Source organism: Camelus bactrianus, chromosome 2, assembly GCF_048773025.1.
Source record: "Camelus bactrianus isolate YW-2024 breed Bactrian camel chromosome 2, ASM4877302v1, whole genome shotgun sequence".
NCBI classification, from domain to species: Eukaryota; Metazoa; Chordata; class Mammalia; order Artiodactyla; family Camelidae; genus Camelus; species Camelus bactrianus.
Window position 1 is genome coordinate 88,925,077 of NC_133540.1, and position 19,929 is coordinate 88,945,005.

General features: G+C 43.5%; 1 protein-coding gene across 2 annotated transcripts in view; it reads left to right on the top strand.

Annotated features, from left to right (window-relative positions):
- Nucleotides 1-19,929, top strand: part of FRAS1 (Fraser extracellular matrix complex subunit 1) — a 409,376-nt gene that overhangs the window by 373,840 nt on the left and 15,607 nt on the right. The window contains exons 60-69 of one of the 2 annotated variants that reach the window (XM_074345849.1): nucleotides 424-580; nucleotides 2,527-2,727; nucleotides 4,272-4,459; nucleotides 5,582-5,857; nucleotides 8,149-8,381; nucleotides 10,337-10,497; nucleotides 12,457-12,671; nucleotides 14,505-14,655; nucleotides 16,325-16,432; nucleotides 17,453-17,612. In XM_074345849.1, the coding sequence (XP_074201950.1) occupies nucleotides 424-580; nucleotides 2,527-2,727; nucleotides 4,272-4,459; nucleotides 5,582-5,857; nucleotides 8,149-8,381; nucleotides 10,337-10,497; nucleotides 12,457-12,671; nucleotides 14,505-14,655; nucleotides 16,325-16,432; nucleotides 17,453-17,612 (1,850 nt within the window). Of the gene's footprint in view, nucleotides 1-423; nucleotides 581-2,526; nucleotides 2,728-4,271; nucleotides 4,460-5,581; nucleotides 5,858-8,148; nucleotides 8,382-10,336; nucleotides 10,498-12,456; nucleotides 12,672-14,504; nucleotides 14,656-16,324; nucleotides 16,433-17,452; nucleotides 17,613-19,929 lie in introns of those variants that run through there. The other variant, XR_012500261.1, reaches the window with a different exon arrangement.

The window sequence follows — 19,929 nt, forward strand, 5'->3', positions numbered from 1 at the left end:
ACATTATTTAGCTCTCCAGGAAGCCTAACCCCTACGTTAAGCCCCACCATCAGAAATCTACCTGTCGTAATGTGTGCAGATGTGTAGGTGGGCCCAGGCAAAATATGGGAAAGCACACAGATGTTCTGCAGACACTTTTTAGTGGGTCGTTTTATTGCTCTTGTCTTTCATAACTCATGACCAATAATTCAAAATGGCTCACAACGTTTAATACAAGACTCCACATACAGGTAGGTCCATTCAGGCACGAACAGTTAAGACTTAAACATTCTATTTCATTTATAAATGAAATGGTTTGGATCCTTTTGAATTTGTGTTGACCCTTTGATACTGCAAAGAAGAAAAATCCTTTCCTAGGGAAAGCAAAACAAATTGTTGGTATCTCACTGTAAATTCTAATCTGTCTTGTGCCCTTGGCTCTAGATGAAGAACTGTACTGTCTATATCCATGATGACTCCATGTTTGAGCCTGAGGAGCAGTTCAGGGTCTATCTCGGCCATCCTCTTGGGAACCACTGGAGTGGAGCCAGAGTTGGAAAGAACAGCATGGCCACCATCACCATATCCAATGATGAAGATGGTAATGGAAGAAACTGCCTTCAGTTATTCTTAGGTTGATGGGACATGAACTGATGTTTTACTAATAATGTAATTATAGGTGTTTTAAAAAATGAAAGTACTATAAAAGTGTCTACTGATAACAATCTTAGAGTATTTATATAAAATGTTGGCAGCAAATGACCACCCTCTACATAATGCCAGGATTTTTATTCACATTGTTTCCTACCACATCGCCAAGAGATAAGGAATGAGTGTGGTTAAAAGCTAGGGCAGAGACGCTAAGACAGAGAATAAAAACTGTTTAAATCACTGCAATTCGGGAGCAGATTTGGAAATACAATCAGAATCAGTTGAATCCAATAAATTAGTTTAAAACACTGCCACCTTCCTGGGAAAGTCTAATTTCTCAGTTTTCTTCTAATTGATTCAGCCTACTAACCTAAAAAATCTTAAATTCTTTCATCAGATGTTAGCAAAGAGTGACCCAGGCACCAGAGGAAACAGAATCTGTTTCAAATAGGGACATGATTGTTTTATTAAAATGGATTTTTTAGTGAATGGACAGTGACACTACAAGTAGTAACTGCTGTTTTTATTGAATATTTACTGCGCACCAAGACTCATGCTAAGCATGTTGTACTATTTCATTTACTCCTGACAGGAACCCTTTGAGGTAACTGTTATTATCTCTATATTATATGTGAAGAAATTGAACCTCAGCAAAGTCATATAACTTACACTCCTAGTTACTCAGCTACAAGCAGCAGAACTGCATGTAGAACCTTATTTTACCAGATTCTAGAAGCTATGCAGGAGTCAGTAAGACTGTTGGGGTTTCTAATATAAAAACAGGACTAACTTGGACATTGGAGAAAAAAATTTAAAAGCCAGCCTTGACATGAAATCAGCCCTTTACCCAAGGAGACTGAGGTTCAAATCCTGAAGTGACCCTTTTCCTGTTCACACAGACCCAGTGACTGAGGCTCAGAAAGGCAACAAGTTCACACTGCCACAGTGACACGCCTAAATTCAAAGAGCATACGTGTTAGAAACTACGACGTCTCAAATGAGGCTTACCTTCTACACTTGGGAACAATCGACTTTCTGTGAGAGAAAGTGGGAAATGACCATAGAGATGGCAGAAATTTCTGAAAAATTCTCTCATATATTTTAAATGGTAGAAGATTTGTAATTGCTCCCAGTTTTTCCATCTTTTTTTTTCATTCTCTCCACCACTACCACCTCACCCTTCCCCATGAGACTATAATAGAAAAGGAGGCAAACTTTGAATTTTTTTTTAAATCAACAATTAATCGTTTCATAGGAATGAGAATAGTACCTCAAATCATAATCGTGTTAGGAAATCTTCTGTTCCTGAATTCTTGTGGTCAGTCACTGAAACTACTTGTTTGTAACTCAATAACCTGTGAGAAGTTAGGACAAGCTGAGGAAGGGGGAGGTGAGCGCACTGGGGGAGCGAGGATCCAAAACATCCGAGATGAAAGACGGTTTGGTAAATTTCAGCAGTGTGCACGTGAAATTTCTACTCTCATAAATGAAAAGGAGTTGATTCATACAATCAGTCAATAGATACTTGTGAGGGCTTACTATGTCTCAGTCCCTTGATAAATTGTGTAGATTTGAAAACATGCTGTGAGATGTCATGCTTAGATGGAAACTTGGACTTCATGCATTTTAAAGCACTTAAAAATATTTCTCCCACTATATTGTTTTTAATAGGAAATATTTGAGAAACACCTCCTGCAGAATCATAAATAAATTCCTTTCTCCAAAGTATTGCTTAGGGGTAAATACTGATTGATTTTCAAGCCTGCAAGCCATTGTGCCTTTGTATCGTTAACTAATATGAAAAATTCCCTCTTGCCATTATAAGGTATTTTCCACAAGAGACGAAATTTTTTATTTTTCCAACTTGCTCTTGTTTTCCTAACCTTGTTTCCGTAGCCCCCACCATTGAGTTTGAAGAAGCAGCATACCAAGTACGGGAACCCTCGGGGCCAGATGCCATGGCCGTTCTGAACATCATGGTGATCCGCAGAGGGGATCAGAACAGGACATCCAAGGTTCGCTGTAGCACGCGGGACGGGTCTGCCCAGTCTGGTGTGGATTATCACCCGAAAAGCCGAGTCTTGAAGTTCAGTCCCGGTAATTGAATGCCAATCCCAAGGTGTCAGTTTTACTTTGTCGAGAGGCAAAAATCTTGTATTTGAAAAGAGGAATAAGCAGAAAAATGAAAGATAAAAACAATAGTTCCAATAGCATGAAGTACTTATTAAGCACACATTTGAGATTGCAGGAGTCTTTAAAATTGTTTGTTAGTAAAAATGGCATGGAAAAGGGGGGAGGGGGGAGGAAAAAGAAGTACTTTACTTCAGAACATCCTAAGCATTTTGGCTCCTTTAAAAGGACTTTGTTGTTGTTGTTGTTAGCCTGCGATTTAGCTGAGTGATAGGAGCAATTGATTTTTATACAAAGCATACATGACACATCATTTAACAAACATTGGTACACACCACTGTGCTGGGCTCTTCGGGATTACTAAACCCAGAAGACACAGTCTCTGTGCTCAGGTGGTTTTAACATCTGCTAGGAGATGCTGTGGAGACGAGTCAGGGAAGAAAGACAGGATTCAGGTCACAAGTAGCTGTTGAACTGTCTGATATATTTATCTGATGGGAGGAATGAGACAAAGAAGAGTTGAACTGTATGCTAGGCTTTTTCATGGAACTTTCTGGAACAGTCTAAGGTGAAGGGGCCGATGTTGATCCTAGCACCAGCTGTGATGTAGCCAGAAGTGGGCAGGAAGGATAGATAGCCTTTTCAGAGATGTCTTGGCAAGTGGAGGGAGAAAAGGCCTCCCTTGGAAATGGCGGGGGTGGTCTCTGTATGTCTCTGTCACCCCACTGGAGCGTCAAAGGGCTTTTGGATCCAGCCCATGTGTGTCTGGTTAGTTTGCCGGGAAGGTAGACACCCTCCCCCAACACCCTCACAAGGACATCTCTTCCAAGTGTCTTTACTTTTTCCTTTTCTATATAAGGATCTGGGGGAAAGGCAGGTCTTAGGGGTAACCTAGCCCAGATGTCTATAGGAGAGGACAATGGGGGCCTTCACTGCTGCCAGGGATATCTGCACCTTCAGAGAATCACTTTATCAAAAAGGAAGACCATCTCTAAGCTCTAACCCTCCCCATTCTAGGCCGCCAAACCTTCACATTACTGTCTTTGCAAGACGGACGGCCTGGTAGGTAGCCTTTGAGCTATTGCTTCTCAGAGGGGCAGCTCTGAAGGATGTCTGGTGTCCAAGCACTCACGGCCACACAGGAGCTCATGCCTAAGTGTAAAGGGGAAAGAATTAAGCAAAAATCTCATAACCAGGGTGGAGTGTATTTTGGATCATAGATTTTTATTACTGCCAGCTAGTGTCAGGCAGGGGCCATTAATCCTCATATGGCGTTGAATAGTAAATCTGCAATACTGAGCCTTCACCACAGGTGGAATTTGGCCTATAAATAAGCAGATTCCTCACTGGAGATGGGGCTAAAGTGATTAGCAATCCCTGCATTTACAGAAAACCTGTGACAGGAAAGGGCATATTTTAACGTGAAGTCTCAGCAGGGCCAACCTGCACTGGCTTAAGGGGGTCACTAATGAGGTCCTTTGCTCTCTTCATCCTCTCTGTCCTTGGCAAAGGTGTGGATCATATCTTTTTTAAAGTCGAGATCCTGTCCAACGAAGACCGGGAATGGCATGAATCTTTCTCCCTCGTCCTTGGCCCAGATGACCCAGTGGAAGCCGTTCTTGGCGATGTGACCACGGCCACAGTGACGATTCTAGACCAGGAGGCATCAGGGAGTCTCATACTGCCAGCACCACCCATCGTGAGTTGCTTGACCCAAAGGATTGCTGCTTTTATGTCTTTGTCATTAGATGAGAAGTTGAGAGAAGCAGGACTTTCGGTGCTGTACATCTTCATTTTTCTAACACAGTGGTTTTCAACCAAGAGTGAGCCCTCTTGTCCCCTCCCCCAAAGCCTCAGTCCCATCACCTCCATTTGGCAATATCTGGTGACATTTGTGGCTGTCATGACTGACACACTAGGTGCTATTAGCATCTAGTGAGTAGAAGCCAGGGGTGGTGCTAAACACCCTACAATGTGCAGGACAGGTCCAACGGCAAAGAATTATTTGGCACAAACATCAATAGTGCCCAGGATGAGAAACCTTATTTTGACATAAGAGTGAGACCAAACCGTGTTGATACCTTAGTCTGATAAAGACAGGAAGTACAATGCAACTGACCTTCTCATTTGGTGGGACCGAGAAGAGTTCAAAGTAATATTACCCTATATCTGTTATTCTACATACTCACCACGTGTGTAGAATTAAGTATCTGCAGAAATGTACTTCCAAGTTTCCCAGTGTAGGATGAACAGAATGAATGCACTGACCTTACAGTTAGGACGAAAGTGCCTGGAGGTTGCCAAGGGAAGTTTATCCCATAATAATGAAGCAGCCCAAATAAGTCTTACAACCTCCCCTGACTTGTCTCATATACTAGAAGGATCATTTCAAAATATGTCTCTTCTTTGACCATGGAAGAAATATACTATCTGTATTTACTCTTATTTTGCCAAATGTGCTACTGCATACCATTAACAATTTACTGCAACTTTAAACTAGTAACTGCTGTTCATGGTATCGTTTGGATTACAGGGTGCGAGGGGAAAAAAGTATTCTTCACATGAGGCATGGGGCTCTGACTTAGGAATGAGACCAGTACGATAATAAAGCTTTTAGCTCAGCAGGGAGGAGGATCTTCTCCACCAGCAAAGATCTGCAGTATCTTTTAGGGATGCGTGGCCAAGCATGGTGCAAACCTCTGCTATATTTTAGAGAATCCCCAGGAGCTGAGTGATCTCATGGATCTCCAGGGAAGAGAATCTTCATTCTCTGACCTTCCCGATACCCACCGAGGGCTGAAGCTTTGTTGCTCCTTTGCAGGTTGTCACACTTGCTGACTATGACCACGTGGAAGAGGTTACCAAGGAAGGAGTCAAAAAATCCCCCTCCCCAGGCTACCCGCTGGTCTGTGTCACGCCCTGTGACCCCCGTTTTCCCAAGTACACCGTCATGAAGGAGCGTTGCAGCGAGGCCGGCATCAACCAGACGTCCATGCAGTTCAGCTGGGAGGTGGCCGCCCCCACTGATGGCAACGGGGCCCGGTCTCCCTTTGAGACCATCACCGACAACACACCATTCACCAGTGTCAACCACATGGTAGGTCTGGTCTGGGCCTGGTTGAGAAGGGAGAGTCCTGGCGTTTCTCTATCCAAGTCCTTAAGGTCCCTGTGTGGCATTTGGTATAAAATAAACAAATAAGCAGGTACCTGGAGGACACACACAGTCTTGTTATTCTAACATATAGGAAAAGATAGTATGTTGTAGTAGAAAGAACTAAACAAGTACTCAGACACCTGTTTACAAACCTTGATTCTGCCTGTTTTTAACTATGTGATGGTAAGAGGTTACTTAACCTCTCTGAGTCTCAGTTTCGTGATCTGCAAGGTAATACCTCTTCCACTCAATCCACTTCACAAGGTCATTGACAAATCAAATACAAAAGTGATCTATAAATGACACAGGAAGTCAGAGATTCCAGGTAGGTACAATGAATGATTCCTTTTCTTTTCTGACCTCTTTAATCATTCAGTAAGTAGGAGGATATAAATTCCTTAAGGACCTGGACACATGTAGAGATCCATCCCAAAGTGGCCATCGCACTGATGGTACACCGTAGGGACCAGTTATGAAACAAAAGGAGAGCATGCTTACGAGTGATCTGCATTGTACAGTGCCCTGTGGGAGGATGTGAAAAGGGGTTCAGAATGCAGCTGCTGTCCTCAGAGAGTAAGGAGGCCAGACCCACCCCTCAGGTACCATCAGAGAGCAGTGACAGTGGTGGTTTCCCAACCTCAGGACACAGTCCATGACACTGACTCCGTTCCTCACACCAATGAAGTTCCTTCTCTCCGGAGAAAGAGCTGGAAGCAGTGGAGAGTCAGGCTCAGCGCAGTATCTGGCGTGTGGTAAGCACTCAGCAAGTTCTGACTGCAATGAGTGCACTTGATAACTTTGGAAATCAGAGATTTCTTTCAGACAGAATTTCTTTAGATTTTCCCCATTCAAGCCATAGTTTGTTCTTACTTTAGAAGGACTTCACATGGCTGGGCTCAGAGTGAGGAACGCTGTTAGAGGTACGTGTGAGGCTTTGGATAAAGCGGGTCACTCGTGTCCATTGTTTTCGGCAGAGCTTATTCAGAACAGCTAGAAGATTAATTCTTCTGCAACGTAACCTAGTTCAAATTTAAATTATCTTCTTTATTATTAAAAAATTTAAATGACGACCTAAGAGCTTATTGTTTCATAACATCTAATTCTCTGTTCAACAAAACCATGTAGGGGGTTTGGTCTGATTTGAGCTAAATATATATTTTTAACAGGTACCAAGTTTATGATTTTACTCTATGTTTCCATTTTCCTTCTTGCAGTGAATTGGTGACTAATACTTTTACCCCACTTTCCTTTGCTCCTTCTTTATTTCTTCAATTATTTGTTTAATACCATTGGAGGCATTTTTGTAAGATGCCTCAAATCCCTTCTGAACTAAGTCGATGCATAAATAAATAAATAAAGTGTTGGCAGCTAATTAAAAAATTTTAATGGAAAAATCATCTTGAATTTTTAATGGACTTCAGTGAAAATTGTTTCCATGAGTAGAATTTGTAAGTTTGTATGGTTGCTTTGTGGGAGGTCTGTGGCACATGGAACATCTAATTAATTTTTCTTGTTATGTACTTCCCTATATATATGCACACAAAACCTAAAGAGTTTGGGTGACCTACGTTGTCTCTGCATAGACTGAGTTAAGCACCCTTACGGATTCTGTGAATCTAGGGGCATGAAAGAATCTGTAGAAAGACTTTCAAAGGCCAGCAGGCGTCAGAGGCCAAGTTCTCAACTTCACGTCTGCTTGTTATTATAACTCTTGCAATGTGTGTGGTAATTAGGAGAGGACTGAGGAAGGAAGGAAAACTAAGAACTCCTGGAAAAGAAGGATCTTTCCTCTGTATCCTGATACCATACCCTCAGCAGAAGTGATTTGGAGGCTAACCAGTCTTGCTGGAAGGGCTGAAAACCATTTGGGTGGTTCTTATGCTGAACCTAATATGTGAAGAGAACAGCACCGTCACTGGGAACCAGTCGTCTCTGGGTTCACGCTCCACATCTGTCTACTTGTTCATTGTCTGACTTACCACTTGAGGCTGTAAGTACCCACTGCCCTGTCTCTAGTGCCTGACTCCTGGGAAAAGGTCCATACTTCAGTGGTAAACAAATGGTCAGATGGATAGATCAATGGATAGATAGGTAAATGGATAGATGGATGGTGGATGGTTTTCATAGATTACCTGGTACCAGATATTGGCTGTGTCAGGCCATCCAGAAGATGCAGTGCAAGGAGCTGTTGAAGTGTCAGACATGTGTCTGAGGTGCTCTGTTCTTCCTGGCAGGTCCTGGACAGCATTTACTTCAGCCGGAGGTTCCATGTGCGTTGTGTGGCCAAGGCTGTGGACAAGGTGGGCCACGTGGGGACCCCCTTGAGGAGCAACATCGTTACCATTGGAACAGACAGTGCTATCTGCCACACCCCAGTGGTGGCTGGGACAGCCCGAGGCTTCCAGGCTCAGTCCTTCATCGCGACCTTGAAATACCTGGACGTCAAACACAAGGAGCATCCCAACAGGTCAGGCAGGTGGGGCCCTCCAGGAGGAGGGGGCAGAGAGATTCTCCCACTAGCCTTTGTGTGTGTTCCTGTTGGGACAGATCAGTGAGTGATGCTTCTGCAAGTAAGAATAGTGGTGATGAGGACTTCAGAAACATTCTTTGAAGGCCCCCTAAGATCTGCCCCTTGCTGTATCTTCCCAGCCTCACTCCCTTTGTTTCACCTGCCAGTCCACCCACAGAGAATCACATGTAACTTCCCCAAGGCTTTAAACTCTCTTAGGTAGCATGTCTCTGCCCTGTGGCTACTCCTGACTCCAACTCTCCCCGCCCTCTTCCATTCGGTGTAGTTAAATCCAGTTGTCCCACTATACCTAGCTCATGGCATCTCTTCTAGGAACTTTTCCATCATCTCCCCCAATTTAGTTTGGGAGCCCTTCCTTCCAGCTTTTCTGGCAACCCATGTCTGCCTCTCTCAGAGCATTATCATTATTCGTTCTCTCTCTGTCCCCATAGGAGATGATGACAGGGACCATGATTATTTATTTCATGTCCCCTCTGCCTAGAGCAGTGCTTCTTAAGAACCACCTAAAAGGCACTCACTAAATATCTAGGGAACAAATGAGTTATAATACTGTGTAAATTGTAAGTCACTGGACAAATGTGCTTTTATTTTCCTCCTGTGCTGTCATGATTTTGATGGAAGGATGGATACATTCATTTTTGCATAGCAAAAAAAAATTCGTGTATGCTATACATATTCATTAAACCTCACAGTGTTTATGTGTGTGCCTCTACATGAGCACCTGAGGTCAGAGAAGGGGGTTCATTTGCATGAAAAAAACAGATTTGAACATGGAGCCAAGAATATGCAAATCCTTTTCTTCTAACAGAATGAAATTTATTTTTGTTAAAAAGTAATAACAAGAAGTGCCCAGGGTTACTACTGACCCCCTCCTAGCAAAAGAGCCAGCCTGCTTATATTCCAAGGTTCTGATTCCTCTTTAAAACATGGGTCTTTGTGCTGAGAGACAAACTGTAAAAATGCACCCTCAATAAACATGCTGAAAATTTAAGCTTGTACAACCACAACAACAAAATGCAGCCCCCTAAGTCCTGTTCTGTTGTCTTAGCCAATATTTATTAAGGTCATATTTTATTTAGAATTGTGTACCGCAGGCTCTGGAGAGACAAAAGCAGTGGAAGCGAGTAATGGTCCTTTGCCTTCATGGTGGGGAGGCGAGACAGAGTCTGAGAGCACACAGGGAATAGCGGCCAATATAAGTAAGTTACAGGCTTCCTGGTATGAAGGCACCTAAATGCTGAACAATGTAGATCAAGGAGGCGTTTGCTGCAGATTGAGGCCGTGAGGGCTGGCGGCGTTGCTGAAACTTGTAGAGAGAGGGTTGGAGGAGTCCCTTTCAGCTGGAGGGAGACCATATGAGTAGTGGGATTGTTTCTATTATTTCTATTTCTAAGCTATTTTCCTGGGTAGGGATACTGACCCTAGAGTTTGAGAGCTCAATGATGTCTTTTTGGCAGAAATACTTTTAAAAAATATGTGTCGACTCTACCCCACCTCCACAGACACTCATTGTGACAGAGAAGGGCAGTCGTACCTGAATCACTCACTCAGCTTTAGCTCAGGAGGAAACAAAGCTTCATTTTATAGCAAAAGACAGCTACAAAGTACTTAGTGGTTGTGATGTTATCTCTTCTCCTACACACAAATATCTGTGATTCTTGATCGCTATCAGTCCTGAGTCTGGAGGATCTCCCGGGCAGTGGGGAAGGGAAAAACTTTAGATGTGTATCATACCCTCATGTTCAGAGAGAAATCCTACATGGAAAGCTTCAGAAAAAAAAAAATTGGTGAATTCATTGGTGAAGACAAAGTGAGTTATGAGACGGAAGTGTACCATATTAACTGCTTAGAGCGTGCACCTAAACACGTTTCTCTGCCCTTCTTTCCCTTAGAATCCACATTTCAGTGCAGATCCCACACCAGGACGGAATGCTGCCCCTTATCTCCACCATGCCGTTGCACAACTTGCATTTTCTGTTATCTGAGTCCATCTACAGACACCAGCACGTCTGCTCCAATCTCGTCACCTCCCGTGACCTGAGAGGCATCTCAGGTGAGGGAAGTGCTCCGTGCAGATTTTTCCTTCCCAGCCCAGCGCAGTGACCCTTAAGGATATGGCTAAGTGAACTCTGCTCTTCATGTTTTCTGGGCCTCAAAATCTGCATGATTAGTGATTTCCTCCTTAGCAAGCAACGAAATATAGGCAGCTCAGATAGTGAAGTGAATAGGAAAAAACAAGGACTTTGAAATCAGACTGATAGTTTCAAGTCCCTGGTTCACTACCTGTACAACTGAACAAAAATAGCTGGAAAGCCAACTGTTTTCTTATCTATAACATGAGGATAACAGTTGCTTCCAATCAGGATGAGGATTAAATATGTCGACATTTTTAAAGCCCTTATCTTGGTAAATTTTAATTTCTTCCTTCTCCTGTGTTTAAATCTGTGCTCTAAATTCCTGTTTTCTCAGCATTTTCAAAGGCTCAAGTGCAGATGTTAGATGTTACAGGATGGTTCTCCAGGAGCAAGAGCTGAGGTGGAGTTTGGGGTATGAGATACTCGTTAGGGATCAACATCTCTTAAAGGGAAGGAGAGGAGGCAGGACTGGGCAGAGGGAGAAGTCAGCCTGCAATGCAGCCAATAAAGCCGCAACCAACTCTTCAGGGAGCTCTGGAGAGAGCCCATCCGTCAGGCTTGTCCTACTTCCAGACCCAGTGGACAGACCTTTCTGCTCCTCCCCGCTCAGTCGCTGGATGCCCGCTGCTCCAGGGAGAGCTTGCCGTGGGGCCCTGCAGCTGATGCAGACCTGGAGGAGCTGACAGCGCATCTCCGTGTTCACCATGGCAGACGTTTTACTTTACAAAGAATCCTGTCCGTTTCCATTCACCTTAGCAAGTGCACAGTAAATGTGCATTTCCTCCCTTCACAACTGATGAATCATTTAACAGTGTTTTTGAAGATAGAAAAGCATTCATGTGCTCTTCCATATTCATTAAGCACCACTTTGGGTAGTGATGGTCTTTATACAGTAGAAATTAGTGGAGTGTAAATGATTCGTTAATCACCGAGCTACAGATGAAAGTTTAATTGGTCCACACATGCAGCTAGTGAAAGAAACATCCTGTGTTTAAAGGCTGAAAGTTTGCACCTCTTCCTACTTAAACACAATTAAATTCAACATATATTAATTGAGACCCTAGTCCTTGGGGGGCAGAGGGCTGGGTGCTGGTGTCAGACATTCAGAGAAATGCATCAGCTCTTTGAGAAGAAGACTATAGTTGCTCTGAGGACTATAGAAATTTTAACCCTGATATTTTTAAATTGTATCTATATTCAGCGCTCTGCTGCATAAAGGTCTTCCTTAATTTAGAGCAGTTCAGTTGCTTGGCAGCGTTTGAACCAATAATTTTTGCCTGTAGCAGGGGAGGTTTAGTCAAGCATTCTTAGCGAGCTGTTTACTCATTAACACAAAATTAAGACTTTTACCTCCAAGAGTTCAGAAACCATAGGAGGTGGGGGGAAGGTAGTCAGATGTTTGTTTACTGGCTTTCCATAAAAGCTATTTTTTTAAAATCAGTCTTAATAATAATTCATCAAGAAATTCTCTGTATGGTAAATCCATTTCTTCAAGGACTGATTGCAAAGCACAGAACCAGACTGGCAGGTGTGACAGGCAAAGCTTCAGGGTGTTTTCTTTTCCAAGATGCGCAGGGCTGCTGAGCTCTGGCTTCTTCATTTATGGTCTCACGTGTTCACCTTTACTTGGGGGCCCTTGCAGTCTCTTCCATGAGGCTGTGAACCCAGTCACTATTAAACACGTGGCAGCAGGCAGCTGACAAGTGCCGTATTAGGAGCCCTGGGCTGCCCCATGAACAGTCTCAGATGGAGGGAGGGCTCTCTAATGTCAAAAGGACACCTCCTCCCTCCCCACCCCACTCCTGGGCAGCCAGAGAGAGCGGCTGAGCGACTGAGCGACTGAGTTACTGTTCCTTGCTCGTCCCCCCACCCCCCAGAGGCAGGATTCCTGGACGACAGGCTCTACGACAGCACGGCCCTGGGGCCTGGCTACGACCGCCCCTTCCAGTTCGACCCCAGCGTGCGGGAGCCCAAGACCATCCAGCTCTACAAACACCTGAACCTCAAGAGCTGCGTCTGGACGTTCGATGCCTATTACGACATGACAGAGCTGATCGACGTCTGCGGGGGCTCTGTGACGGCCGACTTCCAGGTGGGCGCCCCGTGGGCCTGTCCGAAGGCCTCGTGCACCTGGGCGCCAGGTGCAACTTTGTTCCTGAAGTGCTCCATCTCCCACATCACTGCATCCAGTCATCCCCAGAACTGCACCAACCAAGGGAGTGTTTATAAGTCCCTCAGGAGAGACCTTCCTTAGCAGTAGTGACTAGAGTGGCCCCCTCCAAAGTCAATTAACTGGAAAAGTAATGTGTAAAATGTTTAAGTTAATATGAAAAAAATTACTGTCTGGCACAGTCATTTATATAAAAATCCAACTGTCTTTACTTCTAAGTAAATACGTTTTTTCTTCTGGGTGTATTTTGGAGAGCCCAAAAGATTTACATTTGATGGGAAGGTTATTACTCAGTAGGTGTGTCCTCCTCCCCACGTGGGGAAAGGAGTCAAAATGACAGGTGGCGCACCCCGTCTTCCAGCAGACAAGTGGAGCACTGTTGTCCCGGGCGTTGTGGGGAGATAAGTGTTTGAAACACCTTGCTTTCATAGCTAGTCCAAACCTGTGCCTCACTGACAACCCTTGCAAAAACAGACACTTTAAAAATGATGTTTAATAGTCATTAAACATCAGTAACAGAAGAAAATGTTATAGCAAGTAGTCATAGTCATAGGAGGGCAGTTGTATCTAAGCGACTAGGCTAGTGTGTCCTCATGGGAAAATCAATTCCAAAGCAGGTTCTACCCAGTTTTGAGTAGTTATCTCAATGAACTAAAAGTCAGATGTTCATTCTTCATTTCAAACCAGGTTGAACCACACTGAAAGAGGGGAGTCTGTAGAGGGACTTAATCATTTTGGGAAAGTTCCTTGGATTAAAATTTGTGTTTCCTTGAGATGCCTTTGGTTTTTTGGTCAATTCTCATTTTGTATACACTACTGCCCTCTACTGAATAGAATTTTAAGATATTCTTAGCTTTCTCTTTCTATTTCTGCAGTTATGTAACCCACGTTCACTTTCAAAAATGCAAAGCTGAATGATTGGTTCCTCCTCTGACCCCTCAAAACTTGTTATTCTCTGTTCTCCATGATTTTTCTTTTCACTAAAGTTTTGAATATTTTTATTCAGAATATGCTTAAAAACTCAAAGATAAGGAATTCTTACTATATACATCCCATTTCTTAAACCAATACCAGAAGAATGTATTTAAAGAACTGTTTCATTGTTTGCTTCTTTAAAGAGTTGTAACAGCCGGTATATGATAGAAAGAACATAGAACCAAGTCCTGGCTCATACCTTCCTTCATCAGATATCAGCAGAGTTGGACGAGACATAACCTCTCTGAACCTCATCTGAAATTGTCACGAATAATCTCAGTATAGAAAGACATCTAGCCCAGTGTCTGTCAGCCAGGGATTTTGTGCTGACGGTAGATCCCAGATCCCCCAGATCCTTTAGGAATAACTGTGACTTCTTAAAAATCTCAGCCATGCCTTTGTGCAAATGAACAGTGAAGGCAAACTTCTCACTCCTGAAAACTGTTTTTGTTTAAGTGCCACCTCCTCAGAAAAGCCTTCTCAGATCATCCTATCTAAAGAAGCATCTTGGCACTTCCCATCCCTTTATTTACTTTATTTTAAAAATTTATACATCTCCCTTTCTAGACTGTAGGTTTTACTAGGGTGGTGATTTGGGGTTTCTATCTACTGCTGAGGACCCAGCTCCTCACCTGCCTGGTGCCTGGGACAATCACGGGCACTTAGTATTGAATGAGTGACTACAGGAGTGAATGAAGGTTGAATAGAGACGTGATGCTCATGTGCACTTCATCCTGGGGAGAAATAACCCTCACTGTGTGCACACTGTTTGCTTGGCAGGTGAGGGACTCTGCTCAGTCTTTCCTGACTGTGCACGTGCCTCTCTACGTGTCCTACATCTACGTGACGGCCCCTAGGGGCTGGGCCTCCCTGGAGCACCACACCGAGATGGAGTTTTCCTTCTTCTATGACACTGTTCTCTGGAGAACAGGTATATCCTTTGATGTCTTATTAAGTCTTACCTTATGTTCAAGCAAGATTAAGAGAAAAAAAATAAGTAGTGACTTTTACAAGTGGCTGCATTCCTCATCCTGTTGTCCTATATTCAGTCAAGGGAGAGCCACCTGAAGTCTAAAAAGTGTATAGATCTGTGGTTCCTGAAAAAGAGTGATGTCCACACATGTTGATGCTGGAAGGCCCCCAGCCCAGATACAGCGCCCAGAGCCGTGGATGGCAAGTGACAGATGGGTCCTATATGCCCATTAGGGGGTTCGGAGAAGTGTGTGATTTTTTGGAAAATAGTCATGTTCATTTTATCCTAGGTAAGAATGGTGCAATTCCTGTTGTTTAAGGAGCAAAATCAGATGCACAGAAATGGAAAAATAGGCGAAGAGCAACCTGGCTCAGTTTCTCCATTTGGCATCTAGTTTGCTCCTTTGTTGCATCTTGAAAGTAGAGATTTAAACCCTAGTTTTACTTTAAGAACTGCAATGCTGAATTTTTAAAGTGACCTTCACTTCAGGCTTGTCTCCATTACTGCTCTTTGAGAGGAGCCCCCCCTCTCCTGTCTCCTATCTCCTCTCTCCTTCAGCTGGGAGCTCACATCCCTCTCTGGTGTCTCCCCTCACACACCTTCTCCCACTGCCACCACGTGAATGTCCCTCAAAACCCCACGATTCTCTCCTCCATTCACCCCAGTGGATCTGAGCCGACTTTTGCTCTTTCCCATTTTCAGTGTCCCTTACGTCACACATAGCCCCAAGCTCATCTCCTCTTATTTTATTGCTCTCTTTTTCCCTCTCTCCCTCCCTGGTGATGATTTACTTGATCTGAGGCAGAGTTGCTTGATCTGAGGAGATTTCTTTAGATAGGGCTTCATTTCTTACAATGGAAAATACAATCCTTCCTTCTGTTAGATGGTTTCAGCTCAAATCATTATTTGCTTTATATTTCTCATAGGAAAATAACTTCAGGAAGTTCTCACGCTCTGGCTCAGATAAATCCTTGAGTTTGGGGTTTTTTTTAACTCTATTTTTTCCCTCCTTTGATTGCCGTTTAGTTTTTGGTCATACTGAACTCACTGGGTATCGTGATTGCCACTGACCTTATTAAAGCCACAGTTGACTCATGTCATGCCGTATATGGCTGGCCTTCTGCAGGCTAACCTTTAATTCTCCGCGGCTGTCAATACTAAATGTAGCCACTAGAACATTGTTTACGGTTCTGTTAAGTCCTGAGATCTGTCCTGGTGAGGAAAAGAAAATGCAGTGTGTAGCAGATACGCTGTAACCACATCCTGGTGTAAAGTTGAAAGTAAGAAGTTTTAGGGCCCATTTTTTTTCTCTGAGTTATGGGCTGGGACCCTGCATCTGGGCTAAGTAGCATCTCCAGGTATAAAGAGACTGTATCAAAGAGAGCAGACTTGTAAAACAAAAAAAACAAAGAACCAAGTAGAATGAACTGTCAAACAGTGTTAATTGATACATGTCTCTAAATAGACTCTAGGTTCATGCAAATATGTAAATTTGTTCTGAGTTGCATTCAAGTGAATGTGCAGCTCTACTTAGAGGTGTCAGTGGGATAACTCACATGGCAGTTACAGGCCGAGAGATCTTCTCCAAGCCCTAACTTGGATGTTTTGTGTATGGTTGCCTGCCCAGGAATCCAGACGGACAGTGTGCTCTCTGCAAGGCTTCAGATAATAAGGATCTATATTCGAGAGGATGGCCGTCTCGTCATTGAATTCAAGACCCATGCCAAATTCAGAGGTAGTATCAGTGCCATTTTTTTCCTCAGTTTTTTTTTTATTATTAAGAAACATTCAATCATAGAGAAAAAGTTGAAAGAATAAGTTGAAGAACAAAGTTAACAGTTGTTAACATTTTGCTATGTGTGTGTACACACATGCATACATTCCCATTTTTTTGTTACACCATTTAAAGATGAGTTGCAGGCTTCATGCCAAATTACCATAAATACTTCAGTAGACATCTCCTAAGACAAGGACCTTCTCTTACATGTCACAGTAGCATCACCAGATCTAAGATATTTAACATCGATCCAGTGATACCCAGTCCTTATTCACATTCCCTCTATTGTCCCACGGATGTCTTTTCTAGTTGTTTTTATATCTGTTTCTATTGACTTTGTATCTGTTTATATAAAAGGAAAGCGAATCCAATCAAGTTCCATAATGTTACATTTGGTGGTTATATCTCTTTAGGCTCTTTTAGTCTAGAATAGTGTCCCTACTGTTATTCATCCATGACTCTATATTACTGTAGTTTTAAAGAGTGGCGGTGTCTTGCTGAGTAACCCTTGCCTTTTTAATGATGTTTGCAATTGCTTCCTTCCACCAAGGATTTGAATGGCCCTAAATGAGATTTTTTTTTTAATCTGGTTGATACTTGTATTTATAAACTACTGAGATCTTTCTACCTCCAAGAAACGTATTGGTTGGAATTCATAGCTGAGTGTGTTCAGTGTTCACTGTCACATAAGGACTCCTATTACTGTGAATATGCTCATTAGCACCATTTCTACAAGGCTCATTAGTACTGTTTGTAAATATAGACATGACCATAATGGCCGTCGGGAGTAGGCTGATGGGCTGGGGTGAGAAGCCATGCCCTCCCATCCAGTGTGGAATATATTCTAAGGGGGAGGGGCAGATATAACCTAAGTTGTTTTATAGAAGAATATTCATTCAGTTCTAAAGCTTTTGTAGGGGATTCACCACAAGTACAATAAAGCTCATGAGTAAGTATGTGTGCTTCCCCTTGAAACAGGACAATTTGTGATGGAGCACCACACCCTCCCTGATGTGAAGTCATTCATACTGACTCCAGACCACCTCGGTGGAATTGAATTTGACCTGCAGCTACTCTGGAGTGCTCAGACTTTTGATTCTCCTTATCAGCTCTGGAGAGCCACAAGCTCGTATAACAGGTGAATACGGGATGGAGTTCAGGGGTAAATCTGAAATGTTTCAGTTTCTTGAAGGGCTTTTCTTCAGAAGCTGGGTTTCTGTCTTAAAAAGGAGATGGACAGAAACAACTCCCTGGCAAATAGAGAAACAGATGGAGCTGAGATCAGCTTCCGATGTGTAAAACGGGAAGTGCTCACCCTTATCCCGAGGACGAGAACAGGGAGGGTGCACGTCACTTTCACTCACGTCCCATTGGCTAGAACTTAGTCACATGGCACAGCCACCTGCAGGAAGCTGGGAAGCGTGTCCAACTAAAACTGTAGTACAGTAAAGAAATTTCATTCCAACTACCACAGCCAGTGCAAAATCCAGAATCTCTGGTCATCAGGGCCAGATGTGACCCCTTATGGTCCAATGTCCTATAAAATAAATAACAAGACTTATTCCTTGTCCACACCCAATATGGAGGTAGAATGGGAATGGGATAAATACAGTAAAATATCCCATTTGTAAAAGGGAAGACTAGGGCAAACAAAATGAAAACTTTTACTGTGAAAAGGATAATGGAGTCTTTCGTGAATGTTGTTATCCTCATTTAGTAGATCGTGAAATTAAGGTCTACATTTAGCATGAAAATCTTATTCCAGTTTTACAGTTAAGAAGTAGCAGATTGTCTTAGAATCATTTTCAAAAATATTTTTAATTATAAATTTTTGGTCTTATAGCAGGTATTTTTTGTACATAATGATTCCTTTGAAATCAATATATAATAAAATAACCTCTAAGGGCTATGTTTCCTAGCACCTCATGATATTGTACATGTACTTGTCCCAATTTGTAGGCGGATAAACTCTCCTCTTTAAATCCTCTGCTGATTCCCCACCACCTACCAAATGAAGTCCAGCTCTTTGAACAAGACCCATGCCTCCCCACTGGCCTCATCTCAAACCCAGCCTTCTCACCACATTAAATATCTCACCAGCCCCTGAATCCACCAGCCCATCCACACACCTCTGTACTTTAGCAATTCCCTCTGCCCTTGCTGCTCCTTTCCTCTTCCAAAATGAAACTCCTCTGAGCTCCAGCTCAAATACTGACCCCTCTGACACCTTCCCTGACTTCCCATGCAGTGCTGGGGGCATCTCTTCCTTGCTCCCATGTTGTTCCAGCTTCTACTGTAGCGCAGCTCAGTGTATTATAATGCTCTAAGTAGAGTCCCATTTTCCACTAGATTGTGAGCTTCCCAGGGGTAAAAGGCATGATCTTCAATCCCCAGGGCTGCAGGTTTTAGCACCTGGTTGGTGCTGAATAAACATCCTTTAGGAGCTAACATTTGTGTTAAGGAGGTAAAATACGTAGATAAATGGCAAAGTGCAAAACAGCACCAAGTGCTCTGTGCTGTGTGCACTGGGAGCGATAGTGTGCAGAACCCTGAGACAGTAGCTGCTCAGGGAGGACCGCCCAGCGTGAGCTGGGGAGCTGTCCAAGGCTTCTCGGGGAGACAGGGCGACTGGTACTCCACGATGTGATGTGGGAAATGTCTAGTTTTCAGAAAGGAGGGGAGAAGAACTACAGTATTAAAAACCTGCATCCAGAACTGCATCCATCACCCCAACTCCTGTTTAGGGACTTGGAGAAAAGTAGGACGCAGCCTTAGGAGACCACGCCATTTGTCCTGCATTCATTTGTCCAACAGATAGTTACTGAGCTTTTGCTATGTGTCAGGGAAGGTTCTGGGCGCTTGGAATACATCAGTGGACAAAGTAAAGATCCCTGCCAGCAGAGGTGGACATAATGAATGAGTGCAGTCCCACATGTTAGAAGGTGATGAGAGCTATGGAAGAATGAAAGGTAGTGGGCAGGGAAGGGGCATCAGGAGGGGGTGGCGGTGTGATGTTAATTAGCATGTTCCGAGTAGGCCTCAGTAAGAAGGTACATTTGAGCAAAGACCTGAAGCAGGTGAGGGAGTTCCCTAGGCAGAGTATCTGGGGAAGAGGTTCCCAGCAAGGTTCCTGGGGTGACAGCATCCTGGCATGCTGGGGGACAGTGAGGAGGCTGGTGTGGCCAGAGTGGAGAGAACAGGGAAGAGGGGAATAGGCGGGAAGGTCAGAGGAGCAAGGTGATGGGGTTGGGCCACCAGTGTGTGGACTTTGTCACTGGCTCTCATGCAGCAGGAGCCCCCCGGGGTTTGGGCAACGTGACCTGGCCTGACTTTTTGAAAGCAAGGGTCAGGCATGGACAGTTCTGCCTAATGAAGTATTTCTATTAATTAAGAGCTACAATTCCCATTATATGGGTCAATTTTCATGTATTCAAATGTGTACGAGGTCTCATTTC